Source organism: Notothenia rossii (genome assembly GCF_949606895.1).
Source record: "Notothenia rossii genome assembly, chromosome: 6".
Lineage (NCBI taxonomy): Eukaryota > Metazoa > Chordata > Actinopteri > Perciformes > Nototheniidae > Notothenia > Notothenia rossii.
In genome coordinates, this window is record NC_136909.1 from 46,205,984 (window position 1) to 46,219,622 (window position 13,639).

Here is a 13,639-nt window from a genome sequence, read left to right on the forward strand (position 1 = left end):
TGTGGCTGCAGGTTTTCCACTGCAGATGATGTTCTCTGAAGAAGCTGTCGATAACCTGGAACAATTCTTCCCCAGTTGTCTTTCCTGGCAGCGTTTTGCTAAATAAAATATGCTCGTTTATGTCCGACGCATCTTTGTAACGCACGAAGGACAGGAGCTGCGCTTCTCCACTCACGTCTGTAATTTCATCCAGCTGCAAAGCGAACTGACCGGCTAGTTTTATTTTGTTCACCACTTGTCCAATTATATTAACAGACATATCATTGATCCGACGGGATACGGTGTTATTCGACAGGGGAACTTTCTTGAGTGCTTCGGCTGCTTTCTTGTCTATCATAATTTCGGCCAACGCAGTCGCTGCAGGGAGAATGAGCAACTCAACAATAGAGTGAGGTTTTTATTTATTTAGCAACAAGCAGGGACACGGCGTAAGATGCCTCGAGTGCTTTCATTGACACATTCGTGGCTTTCATCATTACTGTCTGGCTCGACTTAAAAATTCCGACAGCTTTCGTCTGTAAAATTCTTCACTTTTATCGACACTTCCCGAGTGTTTGGTGCTCTGGTGTCTCTGTAAATGCGCTGGCTTGATCGCACTATTAGCCAGGACTTCACCGCAAAAGAAGCACTGAGGCTGCGGTGGGTCCGCAGAAGTAGAAATTAATCCAAATAATATATATGTTTCACTGTACTGCCTTGGTTTCAGTTTGGCCTCTTTCTTACGTTTCTCTGCGGGCTCCTCCTGGCCTGAATCCAGAGCAAGCGGACGTTTCAGCCATTTATCCATAGCGCAGACCTACCAGTATTTTTCTGGCTGCAGGTAAGCAGCTGTTTTCATTGTGGGATTTTGGCGCGGTTGTGCAACAGACTATTGTCTCCCTAGGGAAACTAATCGCGCACTATCATTTTTGACGGGATTATTTTTTTTTTTACTTCCGAGCCACTCCGATTACAACAAGAACGTGACGTCATATTTACACTAGACGGATCCTTTTCTAGCTATCTTGGGACTTTTACTGCGACAACGTTGACTTGCCTGTGAATAAAAAATAAACCATAGTGTTGGTGATCTACAGTGTTGTCATTCTTCTTTGAACACCAGCAAGACCGCTAACACCCTATTTCAACAATCACACTCCCTGTAATTGACATAATTAATAGATAGTTTAGCTTCTCATCATCATTTGCTGTGGCCCACTGATGTTAACGATCGTAACTGAAAGGCTGCCTGCCAAACGTAAACATTCAGCCATGTGACATTCAGCCAAACTCTCGCGAGAGTTTTACACACGACGGATCCTTTCTAGCCATAACCCTGTCTCAGGTCGACTATTTTCATTTCCTCGGTCCTCGGTCCTCGGTCTCACCGGAAGTTGATTTGTCTGCGCCATCTTGAGTACCGTCCCATGGCTCTTATTTCTGCCGGAGGACCGAAGATTGAGGAGCGAGGAGCGATAATGGAGGAGCGATGATCGAGGAACCACCAGTCCATCCTCCGATGAAATCCTCAGATACTCGCCCCGCCCCCTTACTGTGTATCGCTCACTGATTGGACGATGCAGTGCATGCACTGATCTCATGCTTCTTGTTCTTGACATGAGAGCAGTACCCCAGCGGAGTGAAGAAAATAAATGAAACTCACGAGAGTCACTACTCAGTTTAAACTGTGTGTTGTCTCAATTCATGTATCATTTAGTTACAAATATGTGATATATCTGAACAACAAAATGGTCAAAAATCGTTTTATTCATTTATTGGAAACATTTTCATGATCGCTTTTTTCGTTTTATATTTTCATTTACTGTCATTTCCATTCAGTCAGTCATTAAGTGCTATTAAAATGTTAATGTGCTACATATCCACACAAACAAACAAAGTGTGCAATCCAATGAATGTTAATCTAACTGGGTTTTGATAGATAATATATATATTTTTCTTCTCTCAATTATTTTATTTCTATTGTGCACTCTAATCAATATTAATCAAACTATTGTTCGTTTATACATTTTAAGAATGGCGTTTATCTTTTTTGAGAATGAGTTCTTATTTGATTTTATTTATTGGGGTCTACAACAGATGATACAAATATTTGTGTCAGTAAATGGGTGGCAGGGGTGTTTGTGAAAATAACGGGGACAGAGCTGCTGTCCGACGAACAACTGTGCGGCGTCATCACAAGCGGACGTCGCTTCACGTGACGCTCCGGAGGAAAGGACGTCCCATTGCTCTTAAAACTCATTTCCCTGCTTCTCTGTTATGGCTAGAAAGGATCCGTCTAATGTAAATATGACGTCACGTTCTCGTTCTAACTCTCGTTGTAATCGGAGCGGCTCGGCTGTAATCGGAAAGGGTCGGGGTGGGCGGGACGCGGGAAGAGACGTCGTTCTAACTCTCGTTGTAATCAGAGCAGTGGTAACCACTCAAAGTCCTCAAGAGATAGGAAACGACAGCAGTGTGGGACCTTGTTGCAGGAAATTACTGAGCACACATACCACCTACAGGATGAGACGTTCATGTGTACAGTGATATCAAGACTAAATTATCTTTTGGAGGACGTAAAGCAACACACCCCACATGACAGTCGTCTTCCTCTCACCTTCACGCCCCCCAAACACAAAAGGCAGAAGAGGACCATAACACCTCTCAGTACCAGCCATCGTAGACATCCTTTTTCAGGCCGGGTGGGTCATAAAGCTGAGGTCATGAGATCCAACTACAGAGTGGACAGCTTGAACAAGATTTTAAAAGCTAAGTCCCCAGAGTCTAATGCGGGAGGAGCAGGCAGGGGTACGAAGAGGAGGATAGATGCTTTAGGTAAGAACAAAGTATATTTACTTTTGCCATCCATCTCCTCTATATTCACAAAACACAGCCAATCCTATGTGACATGGCACAGTTCATTTCACTCCAATAGAAATTGGTATAAAAGAGACCATTAGTCTTCTCATTGTGCTTATTGCTGTGGCTAGGTGTTAACTATTGTTGTTGTATTGTATCATATCAAAAGTTGTTTTCATCCCAGGCACCACCGCCAGGTGAATGTTGGAAGCTTGGAGATGAATGGAGCTGTAAAGAAGTGGTAAGTAAAACAACGTTTTTAATCCGTTGCATGTGAATTATGTAGTTATAAAAAGTATATCATAAGCTGTCATTACAGTCTAAATATCTAACAGCAAAAGGAGGAGAGTCTGAGGAGGAGAGGAGATGAGGAGAACAGAGGAGAGGAGACAGCAAAAGGAGGAGAGTATGACGATAGTAGAACAGGAGAGGAGAGGATACAGCAAAAGGAGGATAGTCTGAGGAGAAGATGAGGAGAGGAGAACAGAGGAAACAGGGAAAGCAGAGTAAAGAGCAGAGTTGAAAGAGAAGTTGAAAGCAGAGCAAACAGTAGCAGGAGAAGTAGAGCAAATGTAAAAGTAACTTTGAAAAGTATCAGCAAGAAGATCAGAGTTGCATAATGTTATTTTGTTTTATTCGTTACTGTTATATTAATGTTGTATGTTAATTTGTGTACATAGGATAATAAAGATGATCTTAACCTTGAACTCGATTCGTGACCTCATTTCATTATTAAAACCTTAATATCAAATTACAGACTGAATTCAAATTAGGATCTCCAAATGTGTTGATGTAATGTTTGTGATAAACTGAAGGATAAAGTGTTCCTTTATGTGTTGAGAAAATTCCCCTCCCTCTTAAGCCAAGTAAGGTGTTTAAAAAGCCTCTTGGATCAGCTGGAAAATACATCACAAAACAGAAAACAGCTGTTTCACTTTACTTTTGAAAGATACGACAGAGACAAAGCTACACATATATGATGATATTATAGAATATGATGTATTGCTGAAGATTAAACTACCCAACGGGATATAAAAGAGGTAAACACATCTACAGCAGTAACATGCAACATATATTTTATTGCACCAGGAGCTATCTTGGGACTTTTACTGCAACAACGTTGACTTGCCTGTGAATACAAAATAAACCATAGTGTTGCTGATCTACAGTGTTGTCATTCTTCTTTCAACAGCAAGACCGCTAACAAGTATTTACATACTTAATATAGTTTAGTTTCTCGCCATCCCAAACGTAAACATTCAGCCACGTGACTGCGCTTCCGAACCGCTCCGATTACAACCGAGCCGCTCCGATTACAACGAGAGTTAGAACGAGAACGTGACGTCATATTTACATTAGACGGATCCTTTCTAGCCATAACCCTGCTTCTCGTGGTTTCCTTGCGTCCCTCCATGCTTCCTTGGAGGGAGGGACTAAACACAGGGAAACGACGCAAGTGAGGGAAGCAAGGATTTAATTTAACTGACCTGAGACGGGGCCGTAGCCAATGAACAGAGGCCCCGCGGTATCGTCATCAGTCATCTGTTGGGATCATGGTTGGGATGAATACGTGTAGCTCAACAACTAGCGGCAGCTAGCTTGTCAGTCGAGACAGCTAGTACATATTGACTGTCACAAGGATAGCTTTTCTTTACGTGTATACAGCAAAGAAGCGAACGTACATTCATTGAACATTTGAAAACGCTACGGACTGATCCGTTGTCGAAGTTAATATGGTAAGAGAAAGGCGACGAGCAAGCTAACGACAGCTAGCATCGCCCGGTGGTGGTGTTAACTCTTATTGTTATGGCTAGAAGAGCTAGCTGGCTAGCTGTCTGTCAAAACATAGTCTGACAGTGTCATTGTACATTTCCTAATGGGATTACAGTGACGAAACACACAGACAGAGCTTTTACTTTGCTGCAATTTGTGACACCACTTTGGTTGGAGTCAGTAAGAATACACTGTAGCGTTGACACGGAAACACATTTATTTACAAACTCTAAATGTAGTTGTATTTCCTAATGCTATCATTTTTGATGAATTGCATACTTACTCCATCATAACATTTCCTCAACCCGATAAAGAAGCATTTTAACCCAAACCTTTAGAGCCTCTGGTGCAAAATGGAAGCATTCAGAAGGTTGAAAATGATGATCAAATTATTGGACAGTTTTTTCACATACCAAGTTGACAAACATGGATTGTTTTCCAGTGCAGTAAAACACATCCTTCAATTAACTACTTAATTATCACCTTATTATTATTCTTTGTAATAAATGGCCCTTAAAGTAGAAAGACTTGACAACCAAAATGTTCCAGCTTTTGTCTGTCTTTATTTTTCGCCCGAACAGCCCGTCTATTATAAAATGATAATAATGGATGCAGAAAAGCTCTTGATCTTGTTGCTGGACTCATTACAACAATGTGACATGTGACTCTTCTTACAAGAAACCCATTTTGTCAAACTTGCAATTTTGACAACTGTCTCTTTTCTTTTCCTAGCTGTAACAGAATGGAATGAGCAGAAACAACTTGTTTGGAGTGGTACTGCATAAGGGCGCAGCTCTGTTTCAGACTTCAGAACAAGGAGCCATAAACTTCCATGTGTCACAGGAAGTCCCTTACTCTCTAGAAACTGCAAATTGCACCAACAAAATAGACACTCAAAGGACAGACATGTTTGCCAAGTTGAAGAAGAAGATCGCAGAGGAGGCGGCCACAGCACCTCGGAGTGGTGTTCGGATACCGCGCACCATCAGCAAGGAATCCATCGCCTCAGTAGGGGCAGACTCAGGGGATGACTTTGTAAGTACTTTAAGAACTCATCACAAGCTATTATTCTAATGCAATATAATGTTTTCATGTTTTGCAGATGGTCTACTCCCTTCTTGATGCATAATCAATAGTGATGGGAATTAAGGCTCTTTGAAGGGAGCCGGATCTTATGGCTCAGTTCCTTTCAAAGAGCCGTTCAAAAGAGCCGTTTTTTAAAAGGGGGCGGGGTTACTAGGTTTATCTGCGAAATAATCACCAGGATAATGATTGACTGTATTGTCAGACCTAATGTCAATAATCTGCATTGTAAACATGACACAAGGTGGCGCCATATCCATGTCCTTCATGTCAGTGAATGTACTACTTTGAATTTACCCTCTGTATGTGTTAAGTAAATAAAGTTGCCTTGCCTTGATATTAGATACTGTGTTTTTAAGTGGCGATTAAGATTATTTGTTGACCCTGCTTTAAAGGATATGTTGCCTTTACAAATGGTGCGCTTTATAAATACTTTATCACCTTACAAAATAGTTCAGTAACTTTTCAGTGTTAATCTAATAATAAATATGTAATGGTAAGTCCTGTTCCTGACTCAAGAAGAAACTAAACGGCTTTGTTTTTGCTGGATGATTTATTGTATTTAAAGAGCATCTTGCAGGTTTTTATTTTTTCTACATTTATGCTTAAACTTGCTTGAAAATTACAATAAAAAAAGTGAATGCAGGATTTGATATGTTTTACGAGACATAAGGGCAGGAATTCAGAGGGAAAGGAGCAATTTTGAGCTCTGCTCTTAAAAACGGCTTTTTTTTAAGTTCATACGTCAAACGCGTCATATTACATCACACAGGGGACACAACTCCGCTCTCTGACCGCGGGTATAGTAGAGTTGCGTTGAGTAGAGCGGTTGTGTTTTAAGGAGCTGGTATTTTTCGGTAGTTTTACATTGCATTTCACCATTTGTAATCATGGTGCAGTATTGTGTTTGTGCAGGTTGCACAAATACCAGCCTGTCAGGACATCGAGTCCACAGTAAAAAGGACCGGAGCTAGCGTTCGTTCCTGGGTGCGTTGTGCATCCACCTCCCTGCAGAACATACTCTCCACAGCTTTATCAGGAAACCGTATTACTTCTATCTCCTCTCCCCCCTTCGCTGCTATCTCTCTCTCTCCCCTCCGGTACTGTGTTGTTTGTGTGTGCGTGGTGGCTGTCACTCCTGGCTCCCGGCTCAACCTCCACTCACCCGCAGCAATCAGCTGTGCACCCTCCCCGACTACACACCTGCTTTCCATCAAACCATTTACAACGATATATCAACGGAGGCTCCACAACCTTTCTCCGCCAGATCGTCAAGTATCAGCTGTATCTCGCGTCTCTCCTCCGGTACACAGCACAGTAATGTGGAGTTGCATTAGGTAACGCGAGATACGGCTGATACTTGCGCATTAGTTTCTGTTATGGATCAGTATCAACAGTCCTGCCAGTAACGTTACTATATTATCAATGCTACTTTAGTTATAGCCTGATATATGATAGCTAACTTTACAATGTTGTGATGTGACGTTAGCTAACATTCAGTAGCTAACGCCGGTCACTCACCAAGATGGTTCTCCACACACCACAGCTCAATTTCTCTCCGATGGCCGTTATTTCTTCTAATGCTTGGCTGCTCCTGGTCTCTTGGACGCCTAGCAGGCTCATAATTATAAGGTTGTGGTCCGTCATATGCATTCGAATATTCATGTTCAACTTCTGTGTCGAAACTAGCATTGGGATCCATGTTTATTAATACGTTACACCAGCCGCTCTCCCCCTTGTGTCCCCCGTGTTACGTCACACGCGGGAGGTCACGTGCCGAGGCTTTTTTATGCGGAAGTGAACATTTCTTACAAAAACGACGCCAGATGTCACTGTAGTGTATATTTCTGTATATTTTTGGGAAAATCTAGTGTATTCATCATTTTCCTACACATTTATTCACAGGTGTCTTTAACCTGGAAGTTGCTCTTTAACTGTTATTATCTGTCTTTCCATATAATATCTTTGTGTTGCACATTTGTATTGATTTCACGATAAACAGTGATGGAAGCATCCACACTGAGTAACGATAACCATGTCGAGGCCCCATAATAGATATCAATGACCTGTTACTGCTGTACGTCTCCAGCAGAAAGAAATTAAGATAAGGATGGAAATAATAGGAATAATACAAACTGTTGAAGGAAGGTGATTGATGCCTTGTCATGCAACTGTGTGTCTTTCAGCACCAGATATGCAAGGAAAGACAGAGAGAGATATAGAAGCTGTTCATTTTATTTAGCTGATAGCGAATATGTTCAAAGACCATTTAACTAATCCATCCCCATGTGTGAATATATTCATATTCAGATGGATTTAGTTTTAATTTCAGTGTTTCTTATGTTCATCAAATCGCTCTTAAAGGTCCCATGTCCCAGGGCGACTGTGGCTGTGAGGGAGTGTGGTCGTCTTTCAACCAGAAGGTTGTGGGTTCGATCCCAGCCCATGCAGTCAACATGTCGATGTATCCTTGGGCAAGAGACTTAACCCTGAGTTGCTCCCGATGGCATGGCCAACGGTGTGTGAATGTGTGTGAATGTTAGGTCCTAGAGTAAGGTACACTGCTCTGTATGAATGGGTGAATGACATGTAGTATGTAAAGCGCTTTGAGTGGTCTTAAAGACTGGATAAAGCGCTATATAAGTACAGTCCATTTAACATTTACCATGTCATGCTTTTCCGGTTATTACCCGTCCCCTTGTGTATTATGAAGGTTTTTCTGCATGTAAACGGTCTGCAGAGTCAAAACTCTCAAAGTACACCCTGTAGCGAGTAAAACTCTAACACAGAAAATACCTCCCCAAACGCCTCGTTGGAGATACGTCACTTTCCATTGATTCTTCGGAACCAAATGGACCAATGCGTGGAGCTGTTACGTCCACGGAGCCGTTACGTTAAGCCCCCGCTGATTGGTCCAAATTCACCAATCCACGGACTTCCTCACACACACACTCAGTGCAGGCAGCTCTGCTGATTTCTCCTCCCTGGCTGCAGGCTGATAACAGACAGTTGGGATCGCTGCGAAATTCTCTCTGGAGACCCATTCTCACTGCGTTTATCAACCTTTTTCTTACTCAATATCAAGCCCCACTTATTGTTTTTACTTAGGCTGTGACTTTGTGTGTGCTGAGGGTAAGTTTGGCTGTGTTTCGCTATCGCTAAACAAGGAAACCACACCTCCACGGAGCTCAGCGCGATTCACGACGTCCCGACCAATCAGAGCACACTGTGCTCACAGGGAGGGTGGGGGCTGGAGCTATTGGAGCTACAACGAGCCGTTAAAGGCAGAGAGTGAAATTCAGTGAATACACATAGTTTACAGAGATGCTGTATGAGAAACCAATATGAGTTTGGAAAATTGCACAATATAAATCTATTCTAGTAGACCTTAACAATGGAATTATGATCAGTGGAAATGGCCATGACATGGGACCTTTAAGTGATCCCAACAATATTGTTGGCTGTTGTCGACTCGTCATAGTTGTGGTTTAGAGTCCACCATCCATTTCAAACCCCATTCCCCTGTTGGTGTGTCCTTTTGAAAGGACACACCAACAGAGGCCTGTAATATGAAGCCGGTTCAACATAACCTGGATATGTTTGAGTTAGCCGGTTGGCCTAATCCAAACATACGCGCTCTTGCTGAACGGTCATAAGACGCGGGTTATCAAGTGGATCGCTAAAGCCAGCCGTGTCCTATCTAGTTAGGTGCGCGTTCACATGAGAGGGGTGGTATTTGGAGCATTCGACCAATCACAAACATGGACAAGCGTACTGACAGCGCAGCGCGTCATACTTCCTGAACGAAAAGTCAACTATAATATTAGACATATGAAGAAGTTAAACTTTAAACATCCATGACTTAAACACTTTATCCAGGATAAAAGCCACCTAGCTGCACCTGCAAGGTGAATACAGCTGGTAAAAGAAAAAGTGTTTGAATGAGTACATTAACAGGTTTATGATATCACTGCCCCGTCTAAGACACGATCTGACTTTAATTACATTTGTCTCGAGTGTTTCGTTAACTTAATGTGTTGCTTAAAATAATACTTCTGCATACAGTATGTGACACTGTGAGTGTTGCACGGCCAGATACGGCTCGAGAAGCTGACTATATAAGGAAATATGATACATTATGATGTGATATGCCGCAGACTGTACGTAATGTTACTTTGATCCGGTTACTTATGTTGTGGCAGATATTTAAGTAAGCTTTCTTAACGCTAATGTTATAATAGTCAGACTGCTCTGAAGGTGGGAGGTGATATTCTATTAATGTTCACGTTCATACAGTCTGTGATTTTTGCCGGCCGTCTTTCCTGCAACGGCAGTTTAAACTGTATTTCCTTTCTCCTGTAATATGACTTGATCGCTTTAAACTCCGCACACTGAGCTCTGATTGGTCAGCAGGCGGTGCTTTCACTGAGTTGATCTCTTAGCCTGCAACCTAACCTGCTCCGGAGCAGTTTAGCCGCTCAGCATAAGTTACCATGGAGATCTAGCCCGCTAAAAAGAGAACCAGCATCGTAGGACTTGAAACCCCAAGTTTTCCCTGAAGTTAGCCCGCTAAACGAAAATCCGGCTTCGTAGTACAGGCCTCTGGGCTTTGAAAGGTGAAACAAACATCTTCATGTACCTGATCTGACAACACACAACACGTAAAGGGACTTTCTATGAACTGCAGGAACTGTAGCCGACCTCTGCTTTACGAGTAGGTCATTTGTGAAACATGGCAGTGATCACAGCAGCCTCCATAATTGTTTTTTAACAAATTCTGAATGAAATCACTTTATTCTCAACTAATTGATTAATGTCCATAACTGTAAGGAATATATCTGTTTGTGGCCTAAGGGGTCCTTCATGAACTGCATTACAGTGAGTTTATTTGAAAGTGGATAAACAGAAACTGCTGAACAAAGCACCCTTACTATTTGTAGATACTTGTATGTCCACCATAAAAAGCAGCACTGTGATATTAAGGACAGTGTTCTATACTCTGTTGAATTGTTTGAATTTTTTTTAATTGAACCAGATAAAAGCATTGAGATAAAATCTAATTTACAATGCTGACCTGGCCAAGAAGGCAGCAACGTTACACATTATTACACATAACACAGACATTTAAAATACAGAGAACACAACTAAGTAAACAAAAGACAAAAAGCAGTCACTACATTGTGCACATTTGGACAGTAAGAAAGGTGCACAACTTATTACTGGAAGTGCAGCTGGTGGTAAGGACCTCAGACAACTTCAATTTAAAACAGGCTATAGGGACAAGTGCCGTCAGTTTGAGGCTTGATTGAAGCTCATTCCAAGACCAAAGACCATAATAAAAAAAGACACATTTTCCCAGCCGCAATCCGCACGGCAGGTACCTGGAACCATATCCAGGCGTAGTGTGTTACTGATGGTAGCCTTTATTACTTTGATCCCAGCTCTCTGCAGGTTATTGACTAGGTCCCCCCGTGTGGTTCTGGGATTTTTGCTCACCGTTCTTGTGATCATTTTGACCCCACGGGGTGAGATCTTGCGTGGAGCCCCAGATCGAGGGAGATTATCAATGGTCTTGTATGTCTTCCATTTTCTAATAATTGCTCCCACAGTTGATTTCTTCACACCAAGCTGCTTACCTATTGCAGATTCAGTCTTCCCAGCCTGGTGCAGGTCTACAATTTTGTTTCAGGTGTCCTTTGACAGCTCTTTGGTCTTGGCCATAGTGGAGTTTGGAGTGCGACTGTTTGAGGTTGTCGACAGGTGTCTTTTATACTGATAACGAGTTCAAACAGGTGTCATTAATACAGTTAACAAGTGGAGGACAGAGGAGGCTCTTAAAGAAGAAGTTACAGGTCTGTGAGAGCCACAAATCTTGTTTGTTTGTAGGTGACCAAATACTTATTTTCCACCATAATTTGCAAATAAATTCTTTAAAAATCAGACAATGTGATTTTCTGGATTTCTTTTTTCCCCCACTTTTTAAGTTCTCCCACTTAAAAAGATGAGAGGCCTGTAATTTTCATCCTAGGTACACTTCAACAATGAGAGACAGAATGGGGGGAAAGAATCCAGGAAATCACATTGTAGGATTTTTAATGAATTAATTGGTAAATTCCTCGGTAAAATACGTTTTTTGGTCACCTACAAACAAACAAGATTTCTGGCTCTCACAGACCTGTAACTTCTTCTTTAAGAGCCTCCTCTGTCCTCCACTTGTTAACTGTATTAATGGCACCTGTTTGAAATACTTCAAATACATTCTTTAAAAATCAGACAATGTTATTTTCTGGATTTTCTTTTCTTATCATTCTGTCTCTCATAGTTGAGGTATACCTAGGATGAAAATTACAGGCTTCTCTCATCTTTTTAAGTGGGAGAACTTGCACAATTGGTGGCTGACTAAATACTTTTTTGCCCCACTGTATGTACAGTGGAAGCTTACCTAAAATAGCTTTATACATTAATAAAAAACAATGCTGGAACCTACGCATACTAAGTGAGGACCATCCAGTTAGGCTATGCAGTTTGCAAAGGCAAAGTTTGCACAGTTTGATGCTGATGGCCGGGGTCCAGCTGCAGTAATCCCCTCTGTGCCGTGTTCTAAAGTGCAGCACCACTGCCAAATGACTACATGTCATCAGTATCACATCTTCCCTCTCAGTGCAGAACAATTGTTAATGATTAAATACATCATTTAATATACAGTACCATGCCAAAAACCACACTAAAACAACAGCAATTACCACAATGAAAGCTTTAAAGCAGTTTTTTGTATTGCCTACAATTTGTCTTTGCCATACTCGGGGTGAAAAAAAGACAGGAAACTTCTTGTAGAAGTCAGTGTTTTCTGCACAAGAACAAGTATGTGGACCCTTTTTTAATAACCTGCATTTATTTATAAATTGAGTGGAGGGATCACCAGGCTTTGGGCTGTGATGTTGATTTGTGGCCTGGACAGTTTGCCATCATTAAAAGAAAAGGGAATTCTCAAGTTTACTAAGATATCCTCCAGGATAAATTCAGACTGGTGTACGCCAGCTGAAGCTCAGCCATGGTTGGCTGGTGCAGCAGGACAATGACCCAGCCCAGACCTCATCCCAATATAAATGCACTGAAATGACCTCAAGAGAGCCGTTCACACCAGACATCCTGAGAGTATGGCTGAGCTGAAGCAGTTCTGTGAGGAAGAATGCTCCATTTCTCCTTCCCCCCTCGTTTCAGGTCTGATCGTAGCTACTGGAAGCGCTTGTTTGAGGTTATTACTGCAGAAGGAGGTTTTACCAGTTATAAAATGGAGAGAGTTCACTTACTTTTCCTGCCAAGACATAAAAGATTAGAAATGTTTGTGTGTTAATAGCTTGTTTGTCTATTCTTGTGACTTTGGTGAAGGTCAAGGGCCTCATTTATAACGCCGTGCGTAGGATTCACGTGGGAAGGTTGCTTACGTAGTAGAAATCCAAAAAATAGGTACAGAAATGTTCCGACATTTTCCGATTCACAAAACATTGCGTACCGGAAAGTGCGTACGGCACTTCCTATGCCGGTTTCCCTTTTATAAATCACAATCGACTCGAAATGCGGTACAGCTTTTGCGGGCTTCACGTAACGTCCATATTTGCCTATAAATAGTCAAAGAAACGCCCATTCATTCATTCATTTTGATTGACTGCATGAAGAAGATCGCAGGAAATGACGACAGAACAGCTACAAAAGACATCTCACACCGTGTCAGATTTTGTTTCTTTTGGGGAGGTGGAGATAAATCATATTGTTTGGCGGATGCAGTTTGAACCAGAGTAGCAGCATGGAGGTCGGATCGTCACCAAAATAAATAAATAGTCCGAAAAAGGTTAATGACAAAAAAAATACACATAGCCTTCCTCAGGCAGTGTGTTTGTACCGGGGACAGGAGACCCCCCTTGATGAGAAACTCTAAGAAATGATC

The 13,639-nt window shown here is 41.8% G+C and overlaps 2 protein-coding genes across 7 annotated transcripts in view; one reads left to right on the top strand and one right to left on the bottom strand.

Moving 5' to 3' along the window:
- The window catches only part of LOC307044827 (uncharacterized protein), a 156,474-nt gene that overhangs the window by 77,460 nt on the left and 65,375 nt on the right, over positions 1-13,639 (bottom strand). The gene's annotated exons all lie outside the window — the stretch shown is intronic.
- The window catches only part of golga1 (golgin A1), a 59,560-nt gene continuing 50,130 nt past the window's right edge, over positions 4,210-13,639 (top strand). For 3 of the 6 annotated variants that reach the window (XM_079690219.1, XM_079690223.1, XM_079690222.1), the window contains exons 1-2: positions 4,212-4,574; positions 5,344-5,646. In XM_079690219.1, the coding sequence (XP_079546345.1) occupies positions 5,359-5,646 (288 nt within the window). In that variant the 5' untranslated portion in view covers positions 4,212-4,574; positions 5,344-5,358. Of the gene's footprint in view, positions 4,575-5,343; positions 5,647-13,639 lie in introns of all 6 variants that reach the window. The other 3 variants (XM_079690224.1, XM_079690221.1, XM_079690220.1) reach the window with 3 other exon arrangements.